A 14,416-nucleotide genomic window follows, 5' to 3' on the forward strand; every position below is an offset into this window, starting at 1 on the left:
TCCTTTTCAGGAGGTTTGTATCTTTCAAAAAAGAAAGTAAAAAACCAAAAATATCCCCTGAGTTACTTTGCAATACTGTCTTCAGATCAAAGGACACATTATTTGCTACCAGCTGATCATTCAATCTCTGTCTTGCTTGATGGTATTTATTGCAATGGAGAATAACATGTTCTACCGTTTCTGGCGTTTGACTCTGGCAATACTCACAGAGACCACTATCGTGTTTTTTCATTACAAATAATGTGCTGTTAAGTCTTGTGTGTCCCAGTCTCAATCTTGTCAGTGCACTCTCCTCCCACCTGGACCTGGTAGTGTGTGTGCCTTTCCCCACTTTCCCTTGTATTCTATACAAGTGTCTCCCTGTGCATCCATTGTCCCATATATGCTGCCATTTATGTGTGATCCTAGCCTTAACCATACTTTTTACCTCCGCCTTACTGTATTTGATGTTAATGTCTATATCCTCTTTTTCTGTTGCTTTTTTCGCATGTTCATCAGCCAGCTCGTTCCCCTCAACACCTATATGAGCTGGAACCCATATGAACGTCACCCTCCTTCCTGACGCTTGCAACCCATATGCTAATTGCAGAATTTCTATTATAAGGTCTTCCCTTGACTCAGACTGAAAGTTCTGGATGCTTATTAGAGCTGCACTTGAATCTGAGGCAATCACTGCTTCCATATAGTTGCTACTTTCTAGCCACAGCAAAGCTAGCCATATGCCCACCATTTCAGCTGTATACACAGCTAGGTTATCACTCAGTCTTTTCGCTATAGCTAGGTCCATTTCAGGAATCACATAAGAAACCCCTACTTTACTGTCAGTACTTTTAGATGCATCTGTAAAAACCTTAACACATTGCCTGTATTTTTCTGTAATATAACTGTTTACCTTGTATTTGTCCACTCCTTCCTCCTTCTTTTCCTCCAAAAGCCCTAGATCCACCTTCACTTCCTCTAATATCCAGGGAGGTACTGTTGGATATGCCACAGTAGGACTGATGTTTAGAGAACCAATTCCCATTTCATTCACCTTATTCTTTATTATCCACCCATAGCTTTTTACCTTCATGCTTGCTCTCTCCTGACATTCCCTTAATACTGACTGGGACATATGGTTCTCTTTATGTCCCTTGACATTTGCCCAGTATACCAGCGCCAGCTGGTCCCTCCTTAGATGCAGGGGCATCTCCCCCACCTCCACTTGCAATGCAGCTATTGGAGATGTTTTAATTGCTCCACTGATGATTCTCATAGCTTGATTATGCATACCATCAAGTTTATTTAAGTTTGACTTTGAGGCTGACCCATAAGCTATACATCCATAGTCAAACACTGATCTCATTAGGCCTATATAAATTGTCTCCAATGCTGACCTAGAGGCACCCCAATCCACTCCACCCAGACACCTCATGACATTTAATATCCTTTTCCCCTTGTCTACCATCTTTTGGATATGATGTGCCCATGTCAACCTTTTGTCAAACCAGACTCCCAGGTATTTAAAGGTTTCCACCCTCTCCAGTTCTTGACCAGCCACCATTATTTTCAACTCTTGGTTAATATTTTTCCTTGAGAAGAACATAACCTTAGTCTTCTCTATTGATATTCTAAAACCCCATTGCACTGCCCACTGTTGCACCTCATTCACAGCATCCTGCATCTTGTTCACAATATATTTTATGTTCCTCCCCTTTTTCCACATTGCACCATCATCTGCAAACAACGCTACTCCATCTGGGCCTCTCACATCTTTGAATATCTGGTCTATCATTATAGCAAATAATAGGGGACTAACAATGCTTCCTTGAGGAGTGCCATTTTCTGCTCTAAAACTTCCACTTATTTCCCCATCTACTCTCACCCTCAATGTTCTATATGATGAAGTTGGGTCTCGCTACTCGTACTAGTTTGAACAAAGAGGACGTTGGTGAAAACTACCAAGCACTGCCCCTTCAAGGCCCCTCCTTTTTTCTGAACGTAGAATGCGCGGTCATTAAGGTGAATATGCGTCACCAAACGCCCACGCCCGCTTCACCCCAAATCACGAAAGGAAATAGGGCCGACATTGACACTTTTCTCAACTTGTTTTTCAACTGCAATTCGATATGTTTCAAAGGACAGTCACTAACTGCAACAGCAAATATGTTTAGACTCTTCTACATCTGCGTCGGAAAAACGATTAGGCTATTTTTTTTTGCAAAGTAGTAATTATGCCGTTTGCCTTTTGGTTCACTAGTAGGGCCTTTACTGAAGTCTAGGCCTACTCCACATGTGTGGTGGTCTTCCCTCCCTATTTTCAATTTGTTGCAAATTAAATATCTAAAAATTAAATATCTAAAAAGGGAATTATTGTGGACTATTGTTCCTGATCAGCTTCCTAACACCACGTTTAGCCTACATTTACACCAATATATGCTAATTCCAATGTAATTATGGGACTATACAGTATACCATCGTTAGGAACAGATAAAATACCGAAATGCCATTGTATTTGTTGTTGTTAGTACGAGGAGCAGGAGAAAGGGTGATAGGATCTTCCCCCAAAACAGCAAGGGCCTTGAAAACTACCTTTTACAGTATGGTCCCAGAGATTATTTCGGCTCTCATCTAACAGAAGCTCCAAAAGATTGACACTCATATTGACAACACCATGAGGCTTCCCCGACCCAATTCAAATAACACTTGTTTTTGACTACTATTTGATCCAGAACTACACACACACACACACACACACACACACACACACACACACACACTCAAGGTAAAACATAAACACCACAAAGATCAATGTTGCAAATATCTGCAACTGAAAATGCAATATAATTGTATCAACTGTAAGAAACCCAAAACGGTACTTTGGGGTTAACTGTAACCATTTTTGAGGCCGTTTAAAACGTGCATCAAATCACACAATTTGGTCGTTTTGGGTGTCGTAGCGTGTAATAAAGGTCGTCAACAATCAAATAGACTACTTTTAAAATTAATTTGAAGAGTTTAAGAGGAGAGTTTTTGGTTTTCTTCTAGCTTGGGTAAGCAGCAGGAGGATAGAATTTAGCAATTGCTGCCAACATAGGCTAGCCTACTGTCAAAAACATCCTTGTGTGCGGATGACGGTCTGATTCAAGCAGGAGGGTAGAATTTGGCGAATTTGGCGGCAGCTGCTGCCAAAATACTGTGGGGGAAAAACATCCTTGCGGTTTTGACACCACATAATAAACTCAACAAGGTAGCCCAGGTGCTGGCGAGCCGTACCTCTGCGGACCTGGTTTCTCCACACTATACTTTTGCCCCGGCCGCAATCGCTGCCAATCCTTCTTCTCCTCCTCTTCAGATGAAGAAATAAAAAAGAACGAGTCGATTTGACAATTACAACTTTTCTTACAATCCCTCCAACAGGCCACCGCCAACAAGACAGGCTCAGCAGCCTCATACTGTAGCCTACTGTGTTGCTACGGGACCCGACGTCAGCGGATAGGCTACTATGAGCGCGATTGGCAAGACAACTAGAAATTCTTCTTTTAAACTCTTAAAACGAATGAAAAAAGTAGTCAGTTTGATCGTCGACAACCTTTATTACAACCCACGACACCCAAAACGACCACATTGTGTGATTTGGTGCGTTTTCAACAGCCTCAGAAAATGGTTACAGTTAACCCCAAAGTACCCAGAAAACATAGTGGTGACAAGTATAGTAAATATAAACTAAAATCACTAAATATCCCAAATACCCCCAAAAGCACACCTGTGTATGGCACACTAGTGCTATTGAAATTACACATTACATTTGACCGTGTCTAATCTACTTCCATGTGTTGCAAGCAAGGCAATTAGAAAATACGTGTGAATATGTGTGAGGGGATATACATACACACACGCACACATACACGTTATAGATTATAAAGGAATTGCTTTTCAAAGAGAGTGTGGGTGGCTCTTAAAAGAGCCTTTGGGTTAGGAAGCGTAGACTACATGAACACTCTACTTGGAGCTAGTGTATTTGGTGACTGCCTTTGTTCCCTCGGACACGGCGTGCTTGGCCAGCTCACCGGGCAGAAGCAGACGCACAGCGGTCTGGATCTCCCTGGAAGAGATGGTGGAGCGCTTGTTGTAATGAGCCAAACGGGAAGCCTCTCCAGCGATGCGCTCGAAGATGTCGTTCACGAAGGAGTTCATGATGCCCATCGCCTTGGAAGAGATACCGGTATCAGGGTGGACCTGCTTCAGGACTTTGTACACATAGATGGCATAACTTTCTTTCCTGGACTTTCTGCGTTTCTTTCCTCCTTTGCCGGCGGTCTTCGTCACGGCTTTCTTGGAGCCCTTCTTTGGGGCAGGCTTGGCTGGGTCAGGCATGTTGAAATGTCGCTAGCGATCAATGCTAAATAATACAGAAGGGAGGTTCAGTGGTATTTATCCCAAGTTCTATGCAAATATTTAAATGCGCCACTTCACACACCCACGACCAGAATGGCCTGTCATTTTCCCTCCGACACCAAATACCCAGACATGATTGGTCATTTTGAATCGAAAGGGGCAATCACTGAGGAGGTTAGCACCACCCACTTGGCGTAGATCGTTACGCCACCCTCTGCTCTTGTCCCGCACTCTCCAAGAGCTTTTGTTTGTTCCTCAGCCACTTGCTTGTTTGGCATAAAACATGTTCACAACTTGACTGATTGTACTGCAATATGTTGACATTTTACAGTATAAAGAAAACACGCTTTTACAACATTGTGGGATTTCTTTTCTTTACAGCAAGACATTATGAAACACCCCTTGGATTTACTGAAAACAACAACAAAGGCCTATGACCATAGACTATGGGGCGCAAAGTGTAATATGCCTCATTTCGTGGATAGGATGCATTTTGTGTGACGAAATGCATATTCATTAGGCTACGAAATTTCGTCCACGGAATGCATTGTTAAGTCACGAAACTGATTTTGTGATTCAGAAAAAGTAATTTTGTCCACGAAATGAGAGCAATCACGGAAATCACTGAATGCATTTCGTAAGTTAAGATACTGTTGGTATTTCGTGACACATAGGCTAATTGATTCAATAACCCTGATGAAGGCGTAAGCCGAAACGTTAAACAGTCTAGTTCCGAGTGTGCCACGACACTTCTGTTTATAGGCTAGCTAGGCCTACATAATTCATTCTGTAAACTGCTGACTCACGAAATGTAGGCTATAGGGTTGCCTGCACGAACTAATTTCGTCCACGGAATGCATTGTTAAGTCGATTCAGTTAAGTAATTTTGTCCACGAAATGCGAGCAATGTCACTGAATGCATTTCGTAAGTTACCAAGCTGCTATTTCGTGGACGGAATAGGCTATTTATTATTCCGTCTATGACAGTGAATAGCCTACCTACTGCTTAAGCGTTATGTCCACGAAAGGTCACCAGTCAGTTTCAACTCATCTGCCTAGGGTCAGTTACAGTAGAGTAAAGTCATTTGTAGTAGCCTATCAGAAGGTTCAAATAGTCCAGTGTATGGAATACATTGTCCATTAGTAATCCATTAGTAATTTCGCAAAGTGATGGGTCGCTAGGATGCGTGGGCCAGGGATCCGGGCAGGGAACCACAGCAGGTAATGGTTTACCTCATAGGTGAGGTATAGGGAAAGGGAAGAGAAATAAAGTGGGTTAGTATCACTATAAGTCATGACGGTTGGTATTACAGTTTTTTACGATTGTTTACACACGAAAATATTTTTTTTTCACACAATTAGCAAAATTTTACTCCAAGGAGCAAAACACCTCCACAGATTTGCACAACATTACACACAATGTCTGCTTCGCCCTTTTTGCAAAACATTACACACAGTGATTTGTAAAACTCTACACACATTTCCACACCTTAGACACAGATAAGGATTGTGAGGTTACTTCCTTGTCATTACAAAGCCCCGGATTGCCAATGACTACACTAATGAACGAATTGGATAATCACATCCACCAGGTGTGTCAGCACACATGTGCAAAATTGAAAACGCAGCACAGGTGTGCTATACACTGTAGTATGGTATACAGTCTTGTTGCTTTTGCAGTTGCTCTTCAGAGTCAAAGTGTATGTACTTTATGCAGTAGTTTTTGTTTGTCTACAGATTTTATTTGTTCAATTGATTTCATTAAACTGGCTGCGATAGTGTCTGATCATTGACGACTGTGTTTGTTAAATGACAACTAATAGCATTTTTACAAATATGTGTATATGTTTTGACTGAAGTGTGTATGTTTTGACTGAAGTGTGTTTGTTTTGACTGAAGCTTTTCATTTTGCAAAGAATCTAGGAATTATGCAAACTGAGTGTGGCGTTTGGATACCTGTGCTTAAATTTTGTTAAAAAGAACTCGGTTTGAAAAATTATGTGTAAGCAATTGAAAAAAACTGTAATAAGCATATCAATGGGGATATAAATGATTATACTATAGAGGGAAAAGGCAGAGGGAAATAGAGGGAGTTGAATGACAGGACAGGGAGAGAGGGAAAGAGGGAGAGTTGAGAGAGACAGAGGGAGAGGGGAGAAGAGGAGTTGTACGGAATGACACATGAGAAGTCCATGACAGCGCTATGCTAAAGCAGCATAACTAAGGCATGGTGGAGGGTGGTCAGCACCAGCTCAGGTGTGGTCAGTATAGCCACCATGGGACACATGACTGGGGCACCAGTCACACAAGCCCACAGCAGAGGTGGTCCGTTCCAATAAGACCCTGAAGTGGTTGAAGTTCCACACTGCACCATACCTAACTATGGGGAGCACCAAAGAGATATGTTTTAAGTCTAGACTAGTGTCTGCTAATCGAATTGAGGGAGAAAGATTATTCCAGAGAAGAGGTGCGCGGTAACAAGCTCTGCCTCGTACTGACAAAGTAATGTTTGATATCTCTGAATCCTAACTTTACACAGGTGTCATTATTTAGAGCGTCCATTGTGCATAGAGTATACACTTTGACTCTGAAGAACAACTACTGTAAAAGCAACAAGACTGTAGCACACCTAAGTGCTGCGTTTTCAATTTTGCACATGTGTGCTTACACACCTGGTGGATGTGATTATCCAATTCGTTCATTAGTCATCAGTCATATCATTGGCAATCCGGGGCTTTGTAATGACAAGGAAGTACAGTAATCTCACAATCCTTATCTGTGTCTAAGGTGTGGAAACGTGTGTAGAGTTTTACAAATCACTGTGTAATGTTCTGCAAAAAGGGTGAAGCAGACATTGTGTGTAATGTTGTGTGCAAATCTGTGGAGGTGTTTTGCTCCTTGGTGTAAAATTTTGCAAATTGTGTGGACATTTTTTATTCTAGTGTGTGTGTGTGTAAACAATCGTAAAAAAAACTGTAAGCGTCCCATTAGATCACAATGCCCCAGTCTTCCAGATCGTATGACCGTTTTACACATTGCCATTGAGCCTGAATGCAAGTGAGTACTTATAAATAAGTAACTTATTATCACATAGAATCGGAAACAAACTGCCCAAACATAGAATAACATAGCATAGCATAACGATAAAACAGGACGCTTGTTTTGTCCTTGCTCCACACTCGAGTGCGAGAGTATGTGCATGTGTCCCCACAAAGCAGCCGACCCCCATTTGAATTGCAAGTGAGTATATAAGTACGTAACTTATTATCACATAGAATCGTTTCCCAACCATTGGGTGTGGACACCATGTGGGGTCACCTGAAGTCCAAATGGGGTTCGGCTGCGATGTGGGGACACATGCACATACTCTTGCACTCGAGTGTGGAGCAAGGACAAAACAAGCTTCCTGTTTTATCGTTATGCTATGCTATGTTATTCTATGTTTGGGCAGTTTGTTTCCATGTCAGTTACAGTGTGTGTGTGTGTGTGTGTGTGTGTGTGTGTGTGTTTAAACATATTGATGTGTATGGCAAAAAAGACAGACCGGGACAATTTTAATAGAAATTTTTAATCATAGAAGTATACTAATTATAATTCCAATAACAATATTAACAGATAATTGATCTAATACATATCATATCATAAAACATATCTGACGTTTTCAAAAACAAAAGATGGAAATAAAAGACAGACGTTTACTCTGTTACTGTGCAATATTTTATATTACATTTCACATTTCTAAGAATCAAGCTATCAACACATTGGACTTTAAAGGTCAAATTTGCATCTTATTATACAATATATTTTATTCACAAAATCAGATTCTAATTTAGTTTGTTGTTGTTATTATTATTATTATTATTATTATTATTATTATTATGTTGTCTATGTTTGCCACAATTGAATCACCAATTGAATTCTAAGTTACTTTGGGCTTAACTGCCAAGGAAATGGTTTGCTCAAGATGCACTGGAAGTACTCACAGCTTATTCCACGCCACAATGATTGGTTCCCATTTACAGTTCCAGAGCTGATACAAATCATTTTTAGAACACTCAAAATATAGAAAGCTCGGAAAAGTATGGAGCATTTTTGCTGAATTTGACAAAAAAAAAACAGTTTGGATGACCAGTGGGGATCCCATGGCCAGTCAGAAGCTTGTGTCGCCCGTGCGGGCCCGTGCGGTCCTTGGCCACACTCTAATCCTCCTTGTCGGGCTCGGCCTCGGTCTGCTGGGCGGTGTGCAGAGTCGTGTCTCCGGTCTGTGAGTTGCTGCTGTGCCGAGTCGTTGAGAGGGCGAGAGAGGCTGAGGTGTCTGGGAACTTGCTGCTCAGGCCGTATTTCTTCCACCATTTGGCGTACTGCTTGCGCACCTGCGGACAATGCCGAATGGCGCAAGGGCGGACATGTAGTGAAACAGGCGAAGAAAAAAAACAAACAAAAAAACAACAACAAAAAAAGGCCTGCAAGAGGTTTTTTTTGAAGACAGAGAGGGACTGTGGCACTGACTGACCTCGTCGTTGAGTAGACAGTGGATGAGGAAGATGACGGTTCCTTGCTGGGAGGTGAGGAAGACGAAGATGAGCTCCAGCACTCTACTCTCCTCTGACGCCATTAGAAATATCCAGGGGCAGCCGAGGATCACGCACTGGGCCATGATTTTGAACAGGAGGAGTCTGCAATGAAATGATCATCAAGCTCTCTCTCTCTCTCTCTCTGGGTGAATTTGCTTGAGGGGGGATGTGGTAGGTGTTCTGTTTCCATACCTGGTGTACTTGACCTTAGAGGCTTCGCTGCGGGCCGCCCTCAGTGTAGTGTGGATGGTGATGAAGATGATGATGAACAGTATGATATTTCCCTGAAAAGGAAGAAACAGAAAGTCAAATCTATATACCGTATATCCACCCATCAGAACAATTCCTTCTCTCTCTCTCTCTCTCTCTTTCTCTCCCTCTTTCATCCTTGTTAATCTCACAATATGATAATTTAGTACACACAGTGAGGATTAAGCAGACAGGACCGAGAAAACTCCAGTTGAATCCTTTCTCTGTCACCAGCCAGCACCTGTAAAATAAAAGAATGAGTGAAAGTTGTCCACACTTAAGCCAACGACTGTCTTTGCAGTTGCATCATAGTAAGTTTATTTTTTACTTTTTGTTTATGTTTTTGTTTTGTTTTGTCAACAAAAGTACTTCTGGTACCTTTAAAGCCACTCTCCCTCCCTTCTCATACTCACTTCTCACTTCCATGTCCGTCAGGCACAGCTATCGCCGCCACGGCCACGATGACCAGTGGGATCCCATAGCCAATCAGAAGCTTGTATCGCCAGTGCGGGCCCGTGCGGTCCTTGGCCTTGATCTGCCGCAGCTTGCGGACGGACAGGAAGAGCAGCACGGCCTCGGCGGACATCCACACGAAACAACACAGGAACAGGAAGTGAAGCACGCCGGCCAGCAGCTTGCACAGCACCTGCAGGAAACACGAAGACTCAACCTAACTGTGCGTTCAGACCAAGACCGTCAAAAGCGTCAAGAGCGCCGGAAATCATTCATTTTCTATGGAGAGTCGGCGTTACCGGCGTCAAAAGCGTTCTGGGCGTGAGCGTGGCTTCATGAGCTTCACGGGCGTCAACAAAAAGTTGAGCCTCAGTTAACTTTATGGTAATTAGCTATGACACGGTTCGGCGTCAACTAATCAGAATGTCAAACTCGCAGGATTGCTGCTTGTAGTTTGTCCGAATGTTTCACGTCATGGCTTTGACGCTTTCAGCGCTGAACTGGGATGAGCGTCGGGCTATGAGCTTCACCAGCAACTTTGACGCTTTTGACGGTTTTGGTCTGAACGCACAGTAATGCGTCCTATAGACATGTAATACGGTAATACTGTTCAGGGATCAATACTGTTCATTACCTGAATCTACTTTGGGATCAATAAAGGAGAATGATCAATAAAGGAGAATATTGTTCATTACCTGGATCTACTTTGGGATCAATACAGGAGAATATTGTTCATGACCTGAATCTACTCTGGGATCAATAAAGGAGATTACTGTTCATTACCTGAATCTACTTTGGGATCAGTGAAAGTTATACTATTCATGACCTAAATCTACTTTGGAGTCCATCTTTCAATCTTGCATCAACACCACCTGCAGAATCTTTAAAGGTACACTATGCAGTTTCGGGTATGTTTCAGGCAGTTTCTGGTGACTCTAGAGCTCCCCTAGAGTTTGAATATATTTATGTGTTACTTTGCCGTTGTAAATAGCCTACTTCTCATGGCTTCTCATGCTTTTGTTTGGTAGGCAAAGGACAGAAAACAAGAAAAAAATATCCCCAAACAGTTATATCTACTGATAAGGTAATGCTTTGCGATGATCACAGATGTCTCCCAAGTCAGCATTTCTTGAAGTTACTTTTCTGGTTCTCTGTGGCTACGGCTATGCTGTATAACTATGCTAGGTAACAGATTCCCCTATTACAAGTTTGTCTACCATCAAATTGGCTTCATAGACATCTTGCGTACCTTGAAGCTGAACTTTGGAGGCTATTTCTTAGGAGTAAAAAAGCTCTAGCAAAGTATCAAAGTAAAAGTATCAAAGTAACAATATGATCCAGTTTTACTGAGACAGGTATGCGGGGAAAATATATATATATATGAAGGGTTCAGATGCAAAAGCCTCTAAATCCGTCTGACCACTTTTCTTTTAAATGAGCATTTTGTATCAGGCTCCTATAGGGTTTCGCCTACAAATCAAAAAGTGGATTTAGAGGCTTTTGCATCTGAACTCTTCACATATTTATAGATATATAGATGTATAAATATGGTAGATATATTGGGGGATGTATGTGAGCACCCTGTGTGGCTGGATGAGGCGCAGGGCCGTCTGAGTGAGGAGGAAGAGGGCGTGAGCCAGCAGCAGGCACACGGAGAGGTTGAGCCGCGCCACGTTGGTCACTCGGGAGTTGCGCCGACAGAGGGCAAAGGTCAACAAGGCTAGGGTCAGGAAGACGAGGCCGATCAGCACGAAAACTGCACTCAGCGCCTCTACAACGGGATCACTCTGAAAACAAATCACAACTAGTGAAATAATAAATAAATCATACGAATAATAACATATTATCGAGGGCTGAGAACCAAAGGGGCGTAAGTGACATTTTGGTCAAAATTTAGTTGTACATATCACCTGAAAGCTCTTGACGAGCTCTTTCTAACTGACAAAATTATAGAAGTAAAATATTTATAAATATAACGTTATTGAACAAAAACCAAAAGGTCAGTTAGATTTGTTTTGGCTCTCCTGTAAATTTGGTGAACGCCCCTTTGGTTCTCAGCCCTCGTTATAATATAATAATAAGAATGACAAAATCGCAGAGATGACCACAACGACTACAATGAAAAACAACAACAACAACAATAATAAATGGAAATGTTGCTCTCTCGATGCTGAAAAACCAACAACGAAAGCTACAATAATAATAATAATAACATAATGATAACTGGACAAAGTCCATACCTCAGTGTTTGGGTTCGTCTGCATGATCATTGCGAAGGTGGACAGGTGGGTACAGGAGCACACCGTGTGTGTGGAGTTGGACATGGACTCGCTGGCAGAACAGCCGTCCGTGACCCAAGCACCCTCACTCCAGTACACACAGGCAGGCTTATCCGCTGGGTCTGAGACCTGGCAAAAGCAGGGTGAAGAGGTTTCAAGACTTAGGATTCAGGATTCATCAATTGCTACACCTCATTATATGAGTAGACAGACAGAGATAGATAGAAAGATGAATACATAATGTAGATAGATAGATAGATAGATAGATAGATACTTTCTTGCTTCCCAAGGGAATATCCAAGAAAAATCAAGTTTAAATTACATTCACGTCTACATTTAGCAGACGCTTTTAGCCAAAGTGACTTACAACATGAGGATTAACATTCAAGCTACATTGCAAAGGAGACCTTACAGAAACAATAAATACTACATTACAAACACTACGAGATATCCAGAGTATGAGAGTGCAGATATTTAAAGGAGAATTCCGGTGTGAAATTGAGCTTAACTGTACCGAAACATGTTACGGTGTACTCACACGTGTTTTAGACGCACTTTCACTCACCCCCAGCATTCCGAACTCCTCCGTTTTCAGCCTAGCTTACAGTAGGCTTGAATCTATTAGATTGGGCATTACGTAGCCTATGCAGCTAAATCGCTATTTTTAAACCATTAAAAAGGTTCCAAGTAACTCCACACTGCATTGGTAGACTTCTGAGGGTCCTGACATTTAAAACGAGATACTGAGAACTTTGGAAATGCACAGGAAGTTTATTAAAAAAAGACTGTTTACAAGCAGTGCCTTCATAGAATCTCTCCGCTGGGCGCCATCTTGGAATCAAGTCGCGATAAGCCGACTGACGAGCACGAACGAACAGGAAGGACAGGGGAACATATTGCTAAAGTAATTCCATAGGAAATACATAGTTATACTGTCTACATGAGCATGATGAGTAACAAAGCTCAAAATGGTTGCAATATGTCCCCCTGTCTTTCCTGTTCGTTTGTGCTCGTCAGTCGACTTATCGCGACTTCACCACAAGATGGCGCCCAGCGGAGAGATTCTATGAAGGTACTGCTTGAATAAACAGTCTTTTTAAATAAACTTCCTGTGCACTTCCAAAGTTCTAAGTATCTCGTTTTAAATGTCAGGACCCTCAGAAGTCAACCAATGCAGTGTGGAGTTACTTGGAACCTTTTTAATGGTTTAAAAATAGCGATTTAGCTGCACAGGCTACGTAATGCCCAATCTAATAGATTCAAGCCTACTGTAAGCTATAGGCTGAAAACGGAGGAGTTCGGAATGCTGGGGGTGAGTGAAAGTGCGTCTAAAACACGTGTGAGTACACCTTAACATGTTTCGGTACAGTTAAGCTCAATTTCACACCGGAATTCTCCTTTAAGCTCTCAAGGGGAATTCAAGGGATAGTGGTCGGAGAGGTAGAAGAATGTGCACATCATCATGTTAGGTGTGTTGGGCTGTTGGCCATGAGTAAATGCTCTCCACACATAATCAAACAATTTTGCTTCAAAACTGTAAAAATAAAAAATAAAATTGTATGCAAAAAACTATTTAAAAAAAAAGCTAATTTAAAAGAAAACTGGTCCAACGGATTTAGAGGGTTTTGCATTTGAACTCTTCATCTGCTGAGAGAGAAGGTAATGTCGGAACAGTTGGGTCTCCAAGAGCTTCTATGTTATGAAAGTGCTAATGTTCGTTAACTGTACGTACACACCGCCAGCGACTTGAGCTTCCAAGATCGCTCTGGACGCCCTGGCAAGGACGCCGTGTGAAGCTTGGATGCTTTGGCCGCTCTGACGTAGTAGCATTCTATGTTCGTTGCTGATCGTTTGGTCGCTGAACCGCGTCATAGCTCATTACCATAAAGTTGAGCCACTTTCAACTTTCTTTAGTCGCTCAAGACGCCCAAAACGCGACTCGGATTAGTCGCTGCTGGCAGCAAGAGAAGCCGGCTTCCATTGAAAATTAATGACTTTTGGAATCTTTGGAAGCTCAAGTCGGCGGCAGTGTGAAAGCACAAAAGCTCTTAAGTGCTAAGATCTTCTTGGGTGCGTTCTTAAAAGCTAAGATCTTAGCACTTAAGAGCTTCTTAACAAATCTGGGAAACACAGCCACGGGCCGGGTTTCCCAGATTCGTTAAGAAGCACTGAAGTGCTAAGAACTTGTTAGGGGCGCTCTAAGAACGTTCTAAGAACGCTCCTAAGAAGTTCTTAGCACTTAAGAGCTTCTTAACGAATCTGGGAAACCCGGCCAAGGTCTGTTGACAAAACTTCACACAAAGAAAAGTGAGGTTAGACCTTACGTTAAAGTGTTGAAAGGTCAGCATGATCGGCTTGGGAAGCGTCTTGACCGTTACTTGGGGCAAGATGATTAACACTACTTTGGCACCCATGTATGTACGTTTAGCATTTCTTTTACGGAAATGGCTGTTGTTGAAGACGTTGTGCATGCTGTTAGAAGTT

General features: G+C 42.1%; 2 protein-coding genes across 5 annotated transcripts in view; both read right to left on the minus strand.

Moving 5' to 3' along the window:
- Nucleotides 1-3,876: 3,876 nt before the first annotated feature.
- Nucleotides 3,877-4,363, minus strand: LOC134087887 (histone H2B-like). Its single transcript, XM_062541705.1, has one exon. It carries the CDS (start codon nt 4,354-4,356, stop codon nt 3,982-3,984), a length of 375 nt encoding a protein of 124 aa, XP_062397689.1. The 5' UTR covers nt 4,357-4,363; the 3' UTR covers nt 3,877-3,981.
- A 3,638-nt stretch (nt 4,364-8,001) lies between these two features.
- The window catches only part of LOC134087543 (adhesion G protein-coupled receptor E1-like), a 16,814-nt gene continuing 10,399 nt past the window's right edge, over nt 8,002-14,416 (minus strand). For all 4 annotated transcript variants that reach the window (XM_062541125.1, XM_062541117.1, XM_062541133.1 and 1 more), the window contains 8 exons: nt 14,257-14,416; nt 11,894-12,061; nt 11,234-11,440; nt 9,614-9,846; nt 9,375-9,441; nt 9,144-9,235; nt 8,891-9,053; nt 8,002-8,750 (listed from right to left, as the gene is read on the minus strand). The exon at nt 14,257-14,416 is cut by the window's right edge and continues 22 nt beyond it. In XM_062541125.1, coding sequence (XP_062397109.1) covers nt 8,577-8,750; nt 8,891-9,053; nt 9,144-9,235; nt 9,375-9,441; nt 9,614-9,846; nt 11,234-11,440; nt 11,894-12,061; nt 14,257-14,416 — 1,264 coding nt within the window. In that variant the 3' untranslated portion in view covers nt 8,002-8,576. The remainder of the gene's footprint in view (nt 8,751-8,890; nt 9,054-9,143; nt 9,236-9,374; nt 9,442-9,613; nt 9,847-11,233; nt 11,441-11,893; nt 12,062-14,256) is intronic.

Source organism: Sardina pilchardus, chromosome 1 (genome assembly GCF_963854185.1).
Source record: "Sardina pilchardus chromosome 1, fSarPil1.1, whole genome shotgun sequence".
Taxonomy (NCBI): Eukaryota; Metazoa; Chordata; class Actinopteri; order Clupeiformes; family Clupeidae; genus Sardina; species Sardina pilchardus.